We start from the raw sequence: 17,796 nt of genomic DNA, 5'->3' as shown, positions 1-17,796 counted from the left end.
ATGAAGTGAAAGGAATTCCCTGGTGGTCCAGTGGTTAGGACTGTGCGCTTCCACTGCCGAGGACCCGGGTTCAATCCCTGGTCAGGGAACTAAAATCCCATAAGCTGCGTGGTGTGGCAAAAAAAAAAAAAAAAAAAAAAGCAAAAACTAGATAAGAATTTTGAAGTACCAAGTTAGGATCTTAAACAAATTCTGCAACATAATGGGAAGCTACCAGAATGAGTGATTCAGGAGGTAGAAGAAGTAAATTGCCATATTCTTTATATCACCGTGAGTATAAATAATACCATTCCTTCGTTATTTGGATAAATGAGGATTGATAAATGTCTAAATGCTTTTAGTAAAGCAACCTCGCTTAAGGGGCTATTAATGTCATAAGGTAAACAATTTTGAAATGTGTGATTGCACTAAAGCTAACATATCTTTGTAATGCAAAGCAATTATTGTTATTATTGCCAACAGATAAAGAACAGGGCACTGACCAATGTCTTACACTTCTTAAAACTGTTTACATTAGAGAAAATTTTTAAGTTCCTTAAAGGTATAGACCATCTTTGGTATGATTCCCTATCCTGACTGACGGGTTCACACACAGTAAGAGCTCCATAAATGCATATTTACTGATGTGATTTATCTGACATACACATTACCACTTAAGGGCCTTTACAGCCATGTGATTTTCTAAACTCCCTTTCCCTAGCAGTATGTAAGAGGAAAGAATAAGACCAATGATTCAGCCTTCTCTTTATTCTTTGCCTTTTGGCTAAAGGATTAGGAAGAAAGTACTCTAAGAGACTCTCCATTCAAGCCATTTCCTTAATCCTCCAACTACTAACCAGGAAAACATCCCAGGATCTCTCCTCCTCCCCCACCCCCATATATTTTCTGGTGCAAATCCAATATATTTAGAACACTTAAATATAAAATTAATAAGAAATAATATTAATCAAGTGAAGAGAATGGGCCAGAATAATTTTTTTTCTTCCTAGTTTAGTTATAAATTTCCCTTTTCAAATCCATTACTATAATGCATACTTCGGTTCTCATTTTTAAAATTAAATACAGAGATATCTGAAACCATGGTCACTAAAATATTAACAAGGTGAAGGAATTTTAAGGGTAGTTATTTTTTTGTAGTGGAGCTAATTTTTAGTTTCGTCCTTACACGGTTTAATTTTTAACTGGGAATAGATATTACTTTTATAATAAGGAAAAAAGTTACTATCATTTTGAAAGAAAATGTAATCAATGCTTGATTATTCACATTTAGTTACAATTTCCATGGCCAATTTTTACCTAAAATGATTTCTGCTATCTAAAATATTCATCTAAACTATGTAATCATGGAAAATAAATTTTATTAGTAACCTAAGCAAAATGGATATGATTAAATAATAAACAGACTATGAAAACCTTCAAAATGAGTTCTAAAAGTAAATATTAAAGACTTAGCATAATTGACATGAACTGAAATTTCACCAAAAAAACTTGAAATTCTTGGAGACTGATCAACAAGTAAATTTTTAGTTTTTGTGAAGTTAAGCTTTGAGTCTGAGAGGTCTGTGAGCGCAAGTGCTGAATGATGTCTCTGGCCCTCTTCCTTCTCTGTAGTATAAGCTTAAACTTCATCCCCTTAGGGCCCTTATTTCTACAACAGCCACTCGGCTCACCAGGGAAACTACCGCACACAGACAGATGTCCTTGCCCTGCCCTCACTTGTGGCTTCCCTCACCTGCACTTCCACTCTGACTTCATGACTTGACTTTTTAAATCTCAGAACCACAGAGAAAGAAAGCTAAAGAAATAATAATTATTTTGTTTTAATAATTAATGAAATTGTAAACAACATTCTTTGCTGATAGAATATACAAATTTCTATACATAGTTAAATTCTCTCAAAGGAAACATCTGGGCGGGAGGTCACCTAAAAAGTGCTATGTAGCGTAAGGTAAGAAAAATCCTTTCTTTTGTTTTTAAAAATTCTTACCTCATCAAATCCAGCAGCTTGCAAGTCTTGAAGCATTTGTGGATTAACTTCTGAAGTACTCCGACTTGTTTCATTTGCAAATGGTTGTAGAGAGTTTCGGATTTCCAGCAAGGCTTTATGGTGCATCCCGAACTTGGGTGGATTCCTGACTTGTCGCGGATCTTCAGCTGACATTTTACTCAGGTTATGCTCGGCCTTAGCAGCATCGGAGGGTTTGGATAAATTCCTAAGGGATTCCCGAATTTCTTGCAGCATTTGTCGGCTGCTGCCAGTGTAGTTACTGGCAGGAAAGGTCTTAGGCCTCATTTGTCTATATCCTTCTGGCTTTTCACTCCTCTTCATGAAAACATCTATATATATAACTCACACAAAAGACTTCTTTAAGAGCTACTTGATAGATTCAGAGCTTTCCCTTGAGCAAAACTGAAAAAGATCCTTTGTAGAAGTCCCCAGGAATGTTAAAATTTTTACGATCTAAATAAGAGAAAAAATAAACAAAGCTATAAAGTGACTGATAAAGCAGTACCATGTATAGTAGTCAGGCACCCCCTTAATCGCGGGGTATACCTTCTAAGACCACCAGTGGATGCCTGAAACCTCGGATAGTACCCAACCCTATATATACAGTAGACCCCTGAACAACATGGGTTTGAACTGCATGGGTCTATTTATATGTGGATTTTTTTCAACAAATAGTTGAAAAAACGGTACAACGCGACCTGGAGGTTGGTTGAACCCGAGGATGCAGAACGGAAGGCTGACTGTAAAGTTATCTCCGCCAGTTTTCGACTGCACAGAGGGCTGGCACTCCAACCCCCAAATTGTTCTAGGGTCAACTGTACTATGTTTTTTCCTTTACATACATATTTATGACAAAGTTTAATTTATTAATTAGGCACAGTAAAAGATTAGCAACTAACTAATAATAAAATAGAACAATTATGGGAATTCGCTGGCAGTCCAGTGGTTAGAACTCCATACTCTCACTGCCAAGGGCCCCGAGTTCAATCCCTGGTCAGGGAACTAAGATCCCACCAGCCTTGCGGCCAAAAGAAAAAGAAAAAAAGAACAATTATAACCACATACTGTAATAAAAGTTATGTGAACATAATTTCTCAAAATATCTTACTGTATAAATGTAATGCTTTTTCCATCTTAATTAAGCACTTATCATATACTGTGGCCATAAATTTTACAGTTTGAGGTGTGACAGCAAAACTAGCACAAATTTCTTTTTCCTTCTACACAATTTCATGTATAGAAGATTCGTTCTTACCGTAGATCTTAAAACCTTGGCACACTATTTTTTTTTTCTTATTAAATCAAGAACTTTCACCCTTTCACTTTAAGGAAGCACCTTACGGCCTCTCTTTGGCATATCCGAATTGCCAGCATCACTACTCTTGCGCCTCAGGGCCATTATTAAGTAAAACATGAGCTGCTTGAACACAAGCACTGCAATATCCTGACAGTCAATCTGATAACCCAGGCGGCTGCTGAGTGACTAATGAGAGGGATACTCTGGACAAAGGGATGACTTACTTCCTCGGTGGGATGGAGCCAGATGGCATAAGGTTTCATCCATGCTACTCAGAACGATACACAACTTAAAACTTGTGAATTATTTCTGGAATTTTCCATTTAATATTTTCAGACCACAAGTAACCATGGGTAACTGAAACCTTGGAAGGCAAAGCCACGGATAAGGGAAGACTACTGTATTAGGGGGAAAAAACTCCACTGATTTATAAGTTAAAAGACTTAGGGTTATAGTTCTGGCTCCATTAAGGATTACTGTATAGTCAGGACATGCTAGTTGTGCCTATTTCCTAATCTACAAAATTACCTCAAGTACTGGTTATGACGATAAAAAATAATTTTAAGAGTGCTTTAGTAAGCATATAAAGTACAGCTGACCCTTGAACAACACGGGGGTTTGGGGCACCGACCCACTACACAGTGGAAAATCTGGGTGTAACTTATAATCAGTCCTCTGTACCCTCAGTTCCAAGTCTGTGGATCCTGTAGTACAGTAGTATTTACTATTCAAAAATCCACGTATAAATGGACCCGCACAGTTCAAACCCGCGATGTTCAAGGGTCAACTGTATATACAAATGTAAGGGATTTCTAGTGAACAATACAATGGGCAACCTCCCATTATTATCTTCATCTAGTGGCTACAATTTTAGGTTTTACTACCAGACTTCAAGTATACGATTGCTTTAAAAGAAAGGGAACTGCCGCTTTAAAAAGGTTTTAAAATCACTAGTCCAGAAGATACCTTTATGCTTCAAAAACAGATGCTTGGATTTATTTCCCAAACTGTGGACTGGGACTCTAGAGACAGTAAGCTTATTAACAACAGAGTGAGGAAAGGACCTCTAAGGACTTGTCTAATTCGTTACTTAATGCATGAATGGCTTCTACAATGCACTGGAGCAACAGTCACCTAAAATCTACTTAAATATCCCCACTGACAGGGAAATCACTAACTCAAGAAAGCCATTCCATTTGTGATCTGCAACAGCTGTTAGAAACGTTCTATGTGGAACACCATGAAATCTCACTCAGTGCATATTCAGAGCCTGTTACAGGCTGGTGCTAAACAACTTTGTCTGCATTCTTACCAATCATCATGTAATGTGACTGGTGATTACACTTAATGAGACTAGAAATAGGTGATAATTAGCAATGTTTCCTATCCCCATGGTTCCAGTTACAAACTGTTTCACCCACTCTCTGAACCTCAGTTTTCTCAGCTACAAAGTAGAGACAATAAACCTGTGTTACCTCCTCAAAAACCCTTTCCCTGGTTACCTAATTATTCTGTTTTATTTTCTTGTTAATACTTACCACTATCTAAAATTATCTTACTTGTTTACTTGTTGTCAACCTCCCCTCACTGAAATAAAAGCTCCATAAAAGTACAGGACCTTATTTGTCTCATAAACACTGTCTACTGCCTATATCAGAGCCTGGCACATACTGAGTGCTCGATAAATATACATGTTAAACAAATGAAATAAACAGGTCTCCTAAACATCCCAGTTCCTTTAACTGTTCTCCAATTCTTGTCATTCTTGTCATGCTCTTCTGGACACACTCTAGTTTGTAAAAATCCTACTGGTGCTAGAAAAGCACAGCACTTGTAATGAAAAAACAAACAAAAAATATTCAAGTATTTGTTCTGTTAATTATTAGCAATGTGAACTTGGGCATTTAATTCTCTCAAAAATTGCCTCCTGAGGCATAAAATGGTTAGAGTAAGAAGGTTTACCTTATGGCTTGAACAAGGATTAAGAGGAACAACCCAATACAACTAAAGGAATATACACACAAATGTTTAAAAATGTAGAATGCTCCTGGCAATACCATCTATAAGAGCAAATATAGACGTCCTCAATCTAGATGCTCATCAGTAATTGTGTATTTATAGTACATCTATATAACGTGATGAAGCAGATGTTAAAAAGACTGATGCAGTTCATGAACAGATACCCATAATATTCTTTAATATTCTTAAGCAAAACAGGCAAATTTCAAAACACTTTGTATAAAATAAAAGCCAATTTCTATTCTAAAATTAGATTACTGTGATGGAGAACCTAATATATAGCAAAGGGAACTCTACTCAGTGCTCTGTGGTGACCTAAATGTAAAGGAAATCTAAAAAAGAGTGGATATGTGTATACGTATGACTGATTCACTTGGCTGTACAGAAACTAACACAAACGTTGTAAAGCAACTATACTCCAATAAAAATTTAAAAAAAAAGAAAAAGAACAGGAGGGCTGCATCCGCCCCAAAGGCAATGCAGCCCAGGATAAGAGCCAGATCAGTTTCAAAAAAAGATTATCATGATGGTTGTACAGCTCTGTAAACATACAAAAAAAACACAAAAAACCCCACTGAATTACACACTTTAAATGAGCAAACTTTATGGTATATAAATTGTATCATACAGCTGTTAAAAATAAACCTTTTTTATTTTTAAAAATTATATTTATGGATATTAATTACATATATACACATACATGAATATTTGCAGAACGCCTGAGACAGGATGAAGTCCTGAAGCAGACCACTAGAGGCACAGTTTCCTGATGACTTCACCTCAATAATCAGTACTTTTGTGGTACAATTGCTAAATTAGTTATGAATCAATCAAATTCTACTGGACAAGCAGCCCACATTTCTCCATTTTGTAAAAACAAAAATAATGAACTTTGTCACTATTATGTCTGTCTACAACATGACCCAATCTACTGATAATTATTTCATAAATGAAATTCGGACTGATACATCTTGTGCTTTTATGAAGAAAGCTGGTCTCTAATGATAACCATTTTTTCCCCTAAGCCTTCCCAGAATATTAATAGCTTACTAATGAACTTTTCTAGGTTTAACACTTAGCTCACCAGTCTAAAGTTGCAGAATCAACTCTCTACCCTTTCTAAAAGGGAAGATATTTCCCGCTTCCAGTTCTAGAACCTATCATTTCTCCATCATCAAGGATTAACAACAGTGGTTGTGCAATGTCACATGTCAGTTCTCTCAGTATCTGGTTTGCATTTAATTTATAGCATCTAGGCAATCCTTTAATATCTCACTTATTTTGGGTTTCAACTCCAATTTAGCCATCATTTTTTTTTGGGGGGCCGGGCAGTGTGGCATAAGGGATCTTAGTCCCCCGATCGAACCTGCGCCCCCTGCAGTGGAAGTGCGGAGTCTTAGCCACTGGACCACCAGGGAAGTCCCTAGCCATCATTTTATTTATTTTTCTTTTAATTTTTAAATTTTTAAAAAATTTGTTTATTTATTTATTTATTTTTGGCTGCTTTGGGTCTTCGTTGCTGCGTGCGGGCTCTCTCTAGTTGCAGTGAGCAAGGGCTACTCTTCGTTGCAGTGCACGTGCTTCTCATTGTGGTGGCTTCTCTTGTTGTGGAGCACGGGCTCTAGGCGCACGGGCTTCAGTAGTTGTGGCACGAGGGCTTCAGTAGTTGTGGCTCGGGCTCTAGAGTGCAGGCTCAGTAGTTGTGGTGCACGGGCTTAGTTGCTCCGCGGCACATGGGATCTTCCCGGACCAGGGCTCGAACCTGTGTCCCCTGCATTGGCAGGCAGATTCTTAACCGCTGCGCCACCAGGGAAGCCCCCTAGCCATCATTTTATTATTATATTATTTTACCACTTCCAAGATCATTCTCCTTGATAGAGAAGAAAAACCAAAGTAAGCATAGTTTTGCTTCTCTCTGTCAAGATACTACATTTGTTTTCCATCCCCCTAAAACAGAAACTGGTAAACAGCAGGCAGTGCAAAAATATCTGTTAAACTAATAAATGTAGGTGATTTATTCCTTCTTCTTACTCTTAAGAAAATATAATCTTGGTTTTTTTCTAATTATAAAAAGATGGACCTTACTGAAAAATTCAAATATTATGTAATTATGTAAAGTAGAAGAACCTCATAAGTCCCTCCTTCAACAGAGAGAGAATCACTGTAGTAGGATGAATAATGACATCCCAAAAGATAACCACTTCCAAATCGCTTGAATCTGAAAATGTTATCTTATTTGGAAAAAGGGACTTTGCAGATGTCATTAAGGAATTTGAAATGGGGAGATTATCAACAATTATCCAGTTGAGCAGTACATGCATGAGAGGCGGGGGAGATTTCATACACAGAATAGGAGGAGGCAATGTGACCATGGAGGCAGAGACTAGAGGGTGCAGCCAGAAGCTAAGGAATGCTGGCAGCCAAAAGAAAGATGGAAATGGCAAGGAACTGCCTTTCTCCTAGAACCTCCTAAGGGAGAGTGAGTGGCCTCGCCAACAATGATTTTGGGCCAGTGATACTGATTTTAGAATTCTAGCCTCCAGAACTGTATGAGAATACATTTATGTTGTTTTAAGCCTTCAATTTTGTAGTAATTTGTTACATAAGGCACAGAAAACTAATACAATCACTATTAATACTGCATATTCTAACATATATTACTCTTAATCAAAATGGGATCATAACACACAAAATATGATGTCATTCTTTTACATTATCATGTGACTTTACAAGAAGGGAATGTCGTGTTGACGAAACTTATCTGACCAAAGAACTTTTTCCCCCAGAGCATTTTATGAGATTCATGCTCTATGTAATATACTTTAGAGAATGCTGGACCAGTGAGATTCACTCCAGTCCTATATTCTATAACTCTGTACTTTGACTAACATTCCTAACATCCAAGTGAGTGCACAATGGGCACAGAAATGACTGAGTTCTGCGATACGTGTAATAATGTGTTTTAGGTTTAAATAAATGATTAGTTTACACTTAGCTCTTTCATATACACGTATAAATACTTGTGAATAATATATGATGCCTGGTATTTCAAAATAATTTGGTTTTGTGATGAAGTGGCTGGAGATTTGGATGAGACAAAAGTGATAAACTGATGATTGTTGTAGCCGGGTGATGGGTACATGAGAGTTCACTGTACTATTCCCTTTACTTCTGTGTATGCTTGAGTTTTCCAAAACCAAAAGCGAAAAAATAAAGAAAAGGAAATGACTGTAGCGCTCTGTATCTTGGAATGGTTCTGCTACAAACTATTTATTTATTTATTTTTACATCTTTATTGGAATATAATTGCTTTACAATGTTGTGTTAGTTTCTGCTGTATAACAAAGTGAATCAGCTGTATGTATACATATATCTCCATATCCCCTCCCTCTTGAGCCTCCCTCCCACCCTCCCTATCCCACCCCTCCAGGGGGATACAAAGCACCGAGCTGATCTCCCTGTGCTATGCAGCTGCTTCCCACTAGCTACCTATTTTACATTTGGTAGTGTATATATGTCAATGCTACTCTCTTACTTTGTCCCAGCTTCCCCTCCCCACCTTACAAATTATTCTTATTCAAATACAAAGTACACTAAAACACACAGGATTTCTTTAAAGAAACCATTACTTCTATGTAACAATATTGTTTCAACATTAGCTTTTCAAGGGAAATAACAGAAACATTATGCTTAAATGTTCATTTCAATTGTCATATGATCTGCATCACCTGATTTCAGAAATGGTGAAATGGAGGAAATGTGGCATGTCTTTATCCAATTGCTTTTGATTAATACCTGTGGCAGAGACTACACTAACATACTGCCCTCTGTTTCCCAGCTAGTTGCCAAAGCCCCGCTAGTAGGTATCTGTAATGTGTGTCCATTCTGGGACAAGGCAGTTAAAAGCCACTGTGCTTCTCCATCTGTCACTTTCCTGCTTCAATGACAATCCAGGTCACATTTTGAGATGGTAGCTTCACATTATAGGGGACTGTGGGTCCCTAAGCCACTGGATGGCTTACTAACGACCCCCATTGGGTTGTGTGTGAGCAAGATAGGAAATCTTTGTTGTGTTAAGTCATTGATATTTTGGGATTTGTTACCACAAAACAGCCTAATATTATTGTGGCAATAAAGACCGTCAAAACAAGCAGAGTCTATTTATTCAGAGCTTGCTATTGGAAGGGAGTTGGCCACCGTCATTCGTGTTTAGCAGAGACTCAAAGGCAGGCAGGGAAGCGGAAAAAGACTTCAGGTATGCTCTAATTGTAGGCTGCTGCCATGAGGAAGCTGGAGGCCAGCTAACTAGAAGTGGGACATCCTATGTGATTGCTTTGGGAAGCATATTTGGTTTTCTCTGGTTGGTCCTGAGAGAAGCTGGCATCTACTGACCAAGACGTGACTGTTTGGGACTATTGCTACTAAGACTGTGGGTCAGAGTTCTACTCTCATATATGATCTAGCCATTGTTTACGTGTATACGTAGTCTCTCATTACCCTAATACAGAAATTGGTACCTAGAAGTGAGGTGCCGCTATAACATAAACCTAATATGGTACTGGCCAAGTGGTCAGGTTGAGGGCTTCAAGGCAACTGATACTGGAGGCTGGAAAAATGGAGAACCATGTATCACAGTGGCAAAATAATTGATAAAGTGGTTTGCCTGTTATAACTTACAAGGTAACAAAGAGCCCACTGAACTTGTAGTTCTATGACAAGAGTTTAGAAAAGAGAATCTTAGAAGTGTATGCTGGCTGCTATTGGCTATTTGGCAAAGCAATATAAATAAATGACAAGGTCATGAAAAAAAGCAGCTTATTTGCAAACAAAAATAGAAAGGGACAGAAAGGGTTCAGAAATTTAAAGTCTTGCAGAACTGGAAAAGCAGCTTGCTTTTAGACCCCAACATGAAGAGATAGGATTAAAAGATTCTGAGCACAGGTGCCCACTGAAACCTCTTGGCTGATTAAAGTACCTCAGTGGTTTAAAACAACAACAAAAACCAATATTAAGGGTATGGCCTTCCCTCAAATAACCAACTGAGAAGTGAAATGGGAGTTCTCAGATCTTTGGATGAGGTTACTAACACGTGAACTTTTTTTTTTTCTTTTTTTTAATTTATTTTTGGCTGCGTTGGGTCTTCGTTTCTGCGCGAGGGCTTTCTCTAGTTGCGGCGAGCGGGGGCCACTCTTCATCGCGGTGCACGGGCCTCTCACTGTCGCGGCCTCTCTTGTTGCGGAGCACAGGCTCCAGAAGCGCAGGCTCAGTAGTTATGGCTCACGGGCCCAGTTGCTCCGCGGCATGTGGGATCTTCCCAGACCAGGGCTCGAACCCGAGTCCCCTGCATCGGCAGGCAGATTCTCAACCACTGCGCCACCAGGGAAGCCCCACGTGAACTTTGGTTATGGTTACTGACATATGCAACTGACTGGAATTATACACATCAGAAGCTTTCTAAATTGAGGAAACTGTCTGTCAAAAAAAAATTTTTTTTTGAAAAACCACTCAAGCTCAAACTAAAAAACCCCTCAACTATTCAAAATTTAAAACCCTTGGGCTCTCAACTTCTATGAGCAGTAACTTAGTCAAGAAAGATTTGCACCTTCCAAAGAGGGACTATTCGCCCAAAGCTGACACTTCATAGGTGACCAAGGATGATAAAGGAAAAAGGACTCCCAGGAGGTTCTTGGAGAGCAATGGCCAACAGTTAACAAAAAACAATGGATGAGGGAGTTCCTCCCAGATAACTGAATCAAGGTCCAGTCAAGGAATCTCCCCTTCCTCCAGCGCTGGTTGCTTTCACAACATCTGCCTATGGTGGTTTAAAAATTATTTTATCAGCAATTGCTATTTCCCATTCTTCTCCTTTTCTAACAGTAGTGCTTATTATGCCCTCCTGTCCTTGTTTTACTATTGTGTAATGTGGTGAGTGAGAGGGAGACAGACAGCGAAGATAACTTCACAGGTCTCTGGGCCAAGAGGAGCTATATCCGGACCTGATGAAGAGAGTACTGGACATATGGACCACAGGACCTGTGAATCTAGCTACTGCTGCTTAGGGCCCAACATGCCAGCAAAAGAATAACATAATACTATGAATGTCTTCCTAGGACAGAAAGTATAGTGTTTTCTTGATTCTCAGATACATGCTTTTCCACATTTTAACATTTCTGAAACTGAGTATATCTTAAAATCAGTATTAAAAGGAATTTGCCAGCTCCAAAGTGGAGTTCTGAAATAGAAGACAACACACATAGCTAACTTGACCATAAATAAAAGGCCAAATTTCCTTGTCACTTCAATTGTATTATTTTCACTGGCAGCACCACGTGGTTGAATCTAGACCCTTGATTAATGCTCAAAGTGTCTTCAAAAAGAGTCCACTATGATGTAGCATTATGTACTCAGAAACTGTCATATAATAGACAATGCAGGACTTCCCTGGTGGCACAGTGGTTAGGAATCCGCCTCCCAGTGCAGGGGACGCGGGTTCGATCCCTGGTCCAGGAGGATCCCACATGCCGCGGAGCAACTAAGTCTGCAAGCCACAACTCCTGAGGCCGCGTGCCTAGAGCCCATGCTCCACAACAAGAGAAGCCACCGCAATGAGAAGCCTGCACACCACAACAAAGAGTAACTCCCGCTTGCCACAACTAGAGAAAGCTTGCGCTCAGCAACAAAGACCCAACGCAGCCAAAAAAAAAGACAATGCAATTAAAGGCATAAACAATTGCCAAATTTAGGTGAGATCACAGAATTTTCAAAGGTAACAATCTTCTATGACGTACAAGCACTCAAATACCTGTCAAACCTTTTGAGTTACCTTCAGAAGAAGCTGTTTAATTTCTAACAATAACTCACTCAACTCAGGAAAAAAAAAACAAAACTAAGAGTTTAAGCAAAAGGAAAGGAAGACAAAACTCCAGTATTCTTCAATATGCCTCAAAATTATATACTCAATCAAAAAGACAATAAAGAGGTTCAAGATAATTAGCTGGGGTTATGAAAAGCAGTACGTCACCATGATGCTATGTGTTAACTAACCAAAGCCGAAAGTAAATCAGAAGAATTCTAGATTCTGAATGTGAATAACCGAGACTCAAAAAAATTGAATGGTATACAATTGAATGGATAAATGTATTCTATTGAAGGTTAGTTAAAAACCATGTTCATTTTCTTTCCCCTGAAAAATTGTTACTAAATAGATTGCTTGTTTTAGACTTAATGGTGTCTTGGAACTGAGGAAATATGACAATTCAACCTCATCTTTTTAAAATAACTGTACATTGAATTACATCATGTAGATGTATCATAACTTATCTATCCCCTACTGATGGTCCTTTAGGTTATTTCCAATTTTTGCTATTATAAATAATGTTCTAAACACTGATAACTTCAATTGTATTGGTAATATTCTAGTTCTGAGGATAGGTGGTAAGTTCATGGATGTTCATTTTACTATGCTTCATAGCTTACATGTATACACATATTCCTTGTACATATAAAAATTAGTTAATAATTATAAAGCAGAAGCTAACACACCATTGTAAGGCAATTAAACTTCAATAAAGATGTTTAAAAAAAAAATTAGTTAATAAAAACTGTGGCAATAAAAATTCTTGTGCTGGGACTTCCACTACAGGCGGCACGGGTTCAATCCCTGGTCAGGGAACTAAGATCCCGCATACTGCACGGTGGTATAGCCAAAAATAAATAACTAACTAAATAATAAAGTGTATAATTCAATGGTTTTTAGTATATTTACAGAGTTGTAACCATTTAAACAATCCATTAAAAAAAAATTATTGTGCACCCATTATTGAGCATTTCCCTTAAGATAAATTCCGAGAAGTGGAATTGCTGGGTCGAAGAGAATGCATATTTAAAATTCTGATACTTATTGTCAGGTTGTCTTCGAGAAAGGTATACTAATTTACAATCCCTCCAACAAGGTATGGTTGACACTGGCATTAACAAATGTGAAACTGATATGTGAAAACTAATAAGCAAAGAGAATTTTTAGAAGAACTCTTCAACACTAAACAGCTTACCTCTTTAACCCATGCTACACTGGTGCCAGATGAGTCTTCCTAATACACAGTTCTGATCATGTTACCTCCCTACTCCAGAACCCTCAATGATTCCTTTAACTTAGTAGTTAAAGTCAGAGATCTGGGTCAAAGAGCAGGGTACAAATGCCAGTTCTACCAGTAACTACAATAGCTTTGTGATCTCGGCAAGCTGTGCCTCAGTTCCTTCATCTTCAAATGTGGGCAATAACAGTCCTTTTTAAATAGCGTTATTTTAAGCATTAAATAAGTTTAATACATGTCGAATGTTTAGCATAAGTGCCTGACTCAATAAATGTTAGTTATTATCTTCTTACTCTTTCCACTATCTTACCCAGATTCTAACCAAGCCAAATTACTTGCTCTCAGCTAATGTACTTTGCGCTTCTCTGCTTTCATGTTCTTACTCTTCCTGTTCACTACTCTTGGAAGAGCCCCTGCCGTATTTCTTCTTGTAGAAATTATACCCAACTTTAAGGTCCCATTCAAATGCTTCCTTCCTGAAGTTTCCATTGAACTGGTAGTTGTTATCCTCCTCTGAACTCCAAATGCACTTTGCAAAGTCAAATAAAACTTATTTTTCCTACTAGATCACAGATTGACAGAGCATAGGTGTCTTGGGGATATATATAGATATAGATAGATAGATACGTATATCTATCTATCTATATATATGTATATCTACCTATATATATATATAATTTCAGATGAGAAAATGGATCCAGAGAGGTCATGTGGCCTGCCTAAGATCATTTAGCCATCTCAACATCAAGCTAGGAATGGACTCGACACATCCTGAACCAGCCCAGGGCTCTTTTTATCATACCTACATCTTGAGTTTTCCTAAGGGATTATAGCTACTCACATTCTTTGAAGAGATACTTAAACTGGTTAGACTGAAAAGACAAAACCTCCATTTCTTAGAAAGTTCAGACCTTCATCAAATGTGCAAATGTGAGTCCAAACAAATATCACTGATATTTTGTCCAGCTTAGAAGAAAAACAGATCCCATTACAACAGAAGATTTCAAAGTGTTACCTTAGGTTGAATTAGGTTTATAAGAAAGATGGCCTGTCTCAAAGCTTTGACTAAATCAGTCATGAGAATAGCAACAGTAATATGTACTGTCTTAGCACCACAGTCTTAGTTGTTCATACAGCAATATTCAAGAATCTCTGCATACTGATGACATCTTCTCCAATTCAGTTTCTAAGAATTAACTTATCAAAAGTGAAAACAATCACTGTATTTTATCTTCATGCTGAAAAATGACTCCCATTTCTACTTGATAAAAATGTTGATCAATGATTAAATAACATTTGTGGTCTACAAAAATCCCCCACTAATCTAAATATAACAACTAGAACAAAAACTAAATAACCAGAGCTGAAACTGTTCCAAGACTACATTTACGTAGAGTAACAAGGAGAAGCATTAAAAACAAAAACTCAACCTATAGAAGGACATCCACACATGATATCAAAAATATGTAGCAGAAGTATTTTATTATTTGCTTTTGAAGAGTGGCAAGTCATATTCAATAAATATTCAGGCATAGAAAAAAATGCGCCTTCCCTGGCGTGTACCATGATCTAGTTTCTTGCAGGAGCAGCCGATCAGAGGAACACAATGCTACTTCTTTTACTGTTAAATCAGTCAAATTCCTCCACTGCCCTAGGGAATCAACTAGCTCATTTTACCTGTCTGTCAACTTATTAAAGAAATAACCTGAGTTAAATCACAAACGTAGACACCTTAGCAGAGAACACTCATTCCAATTATAATGTCCTACCATTTCTTCCACATGGAGGAAATTTGATAAAAAATTCTTAATCCTCAATATATAATCCATAAAGGCCGGACAAGCTTCACGATTCAAATTCATTTCCCTAACCGGAGCGAAACAATATTATTTGTGCGAGATTATACTTATTTCTCACTAGATTTATGAATAACTTCTACATGACGATATATTTTGAGTAATATTAACACATGGGTCAACAGACATTAAATTTTCTTCCCTTAAAGAACTTTCAATTGGAGAGAATGGGGTTAAATCAAGTCACCTGAGAGTCATTCTTTGTGATACAAATTCTTTTTGAAGTTATAACAATGTCTCCTTAATTTCCTTTCCTTCCTTTTCTGTATTTACATACACACGCCTACTCCACAGAGATCCCTCCATCTCTCCCACCCCTTCCAGCTATGAACAGTACCCTATGTACAGTGGACTGTAAGTAGAGATTCCCAGAATTTCTTCAAGGTATATCCAGCATCGGGTCCCTCTGGGATGAAAGAACTGCGGCTCTGTTACTGCAAGTTTCCTTCAGAACCACCTTTCGCTTTTCCCTCCTTCCTGAGCACCGCTGACCCGTGCGTGTTGGGGATAAGGGTGGAGGTGCGAGGGAGTCCGCGCAGGGCCTCCGGCGACACCGGCTCTTCCTAGCCCAACCTGAACCTCCAAGGCCGCAAAGCCCGGGGCTCTTCCTCCAGCCCCGGACGCGGCCAACCCTCGCTTCCCCAGGGCAGGGCTCCGCTCAGGTCCGTGCAACCAGCCAAATCGGGCCCGCACCGGGCCGGCCCGGCCCGCCCGTCCGTAGCAGCCCCTGGACCCCCGCCAGCGGGGATGGGCGTGGGCCCCGGCGGCCACCGCCCCGCCAACTCCGGCTCGGGAGGAGAGAGTGCGCCCCACCCGCTACGCCAGCCTCGGACCTACCTGCAGGGGAGAGCGGGGCTCCTGGACAGCGGCCACGGGCCCGCGGGCGGGCGCCGAGGCGGCCGGAGCCCGTCCCGGGGACTCCAAGTATCCCCGGTGGGGCAGGGCGGGCAGAGACGCCGGGGGACTGCCGCGGGCCAGCGCGGCCCGTCGCGGGGGTCGCGGGGACCTGGCTCTCCCCTTAGCACCAGGCCGCCGCCGCCGCCATTTTGCCTTCCACTCGGTGTCGCCGCCGCCGCACTCCGCTGCAGGTTTCCCGGATGTGGGCATTTCCCGGCGTCGCTTGCGCGGGGGCCGAGGACTGGGGGCTTCGGCCCGCCCGGCGACGGGGAGCGAGCGCGCCGCCTGCGGCCTCCCGGTTTCCGCAGTCGCCCGCTTCTCTGCGTGTCTGCGAGCGTCGCCCCGCGTCGCCCCTGCCTTGCGCTGCTCAGATGACTCGCCCCGGCTGGTGGCGTCAGGTTCCCCCCCTCCCAAGTCCACTCATTTATTTCATTGTCTCTCTCTTTTCAATTGAACTCTTTCTATGGACGAATATAGAATAAAAGATGCGCATCTGGAGAAGTTGAATTCTCAGAACCTCGCTGTGGACATCGGGATTCGGGATTTCTAGAGGCTTTGAAATAAATTGATTTTTGCTTAGCACTCTTTCCCCGAGTAAATCCGTAAGTATTTTCTGAATCAGCCAGATTAATATATTCTCGAACCAGGACAGATTAGGGAGTTTAGAGATTTTTAATCTGTCAGCCGAATCGGTAGAAGAGGAAGTCGTTATTGCCGTAATTGGGATAACGGTGACTGCGAGAAGAGGCTTTATTTCTTGTTAGATTGAATTAGAAGTTTGGGACGGGATCAGTGGTTGTATGATGTTTAAAGGTCCCGCCCACCCATTGTAAAAGAGCGCCTTTGCCAATTCTGCCTCTAGAAAATATATACACTTAGTATTTTCAAATATCTCATCATTTTTTACTAGAGACTGTTTTTTTTTTAAGACTTTTTTTCTGATGTTGAATTAGTTGCTGGCTACTGTATCCAGAAGTTCAAATGTGAAAACCTGTTAAAAGATTACATTCCACGACCACTTGGTTGAAAATCTGTATTCCACAATCACAGAGTCTGTAGAAGACATGGCCCAAAGTGGCTGACTTAACAGCTCTAGGTCTTAACTTTCTTCAGCTGGAGAATTAAGTAACCTGCAGGGTATCTTTCAGCCTCAAAATTAATATGCATGATATGGATCTAATATGTTCACAGGCCTGCTTGTCCTTTCTAGATGGATTATGTATCAGGAAGAGCAGACTGCCGCCTAAACCTTGTCACCTCTGTCACCAACCCTCAGAGCTTCTTTACTTAAGCTCTTCATCTCTCTAAACCTAAAGATGGGTATCTCCAAAAACTACTGTCTTCAGGAGAATTCCTAGATAATTCAAGGACCTCAGTGAATTGCTCTATATATTAAGAGGTTTACTCCTGTGAAGTAGGGGGAGAAAAGAGCAGGGAAAGGAGAGAAGGAATATTCAGGATAGAAGAACCAACCAACAAGATAAAACGTGGCTGAGACTGGGAGTGGGTGGAGGTGAAAGACCAGGAAAATGCCTACTAAGGGTGCTGATGTCTAAGAATGGCAATACCTGCCATTGTGTTTGAAGGTCTTTGTGTTGCTGTGATGGAAAACCGTTGGTCCAGCTT

General features: G+C 39.8%; 1 protein-coding gene across 2 annotated transcripts in view; it reads right to left on the bottom strand.

Annotated features, from left to right (window-relative positions):
- The window catches only part of LATS1 (large tumor suppressor kinase 1), a 41,319-nt gene extending 24,803 nt beyond the window's left edge, over positions 1-16,516 (bottom strand). For both annotated transcript variants that reach the window (XR_009506132.1, XM_059941002.1), the window contains exons 1-2: positions 16,111-16,516; positions 1,988-2,461 (exon numbers count right to left, since the gene is read on the bottom strand). Coding sequence is in view for 1 of the 2 variants with exons in the window: in XM_059941002.1 (XP_059796985.1) it covers positions 1,988-2,329 (342 nt within the window). In the remaining variant the exon portion in view is untranslated. The remainder of the gene's footprint in view (positions 1-1,987; positions 2,462-16,110) is intronic.
- Positions 16,517-17,796: the final 1,280 nt, after the last annotated feature.

This window comes from Balaenoptera ricei, chromosome 12 (genome assembly GCF_028023285.1).
Source record: "Balaenoptera ricei isolate mBalRic1 chromosome 12, mBalRic1.hap2, whole genome shotgun sequence".
In the NCBI taxonomy this organism is placed as follows: Eukaryota; Metazoa; Chordata; class Mammalia; order Artiodactyla; family Balaenopteridae; genus Balaenoptera; species Balaenoptera ricei.
This window is presented reverse-complemented; position numbering and strand designations above follow the sequence as displayed.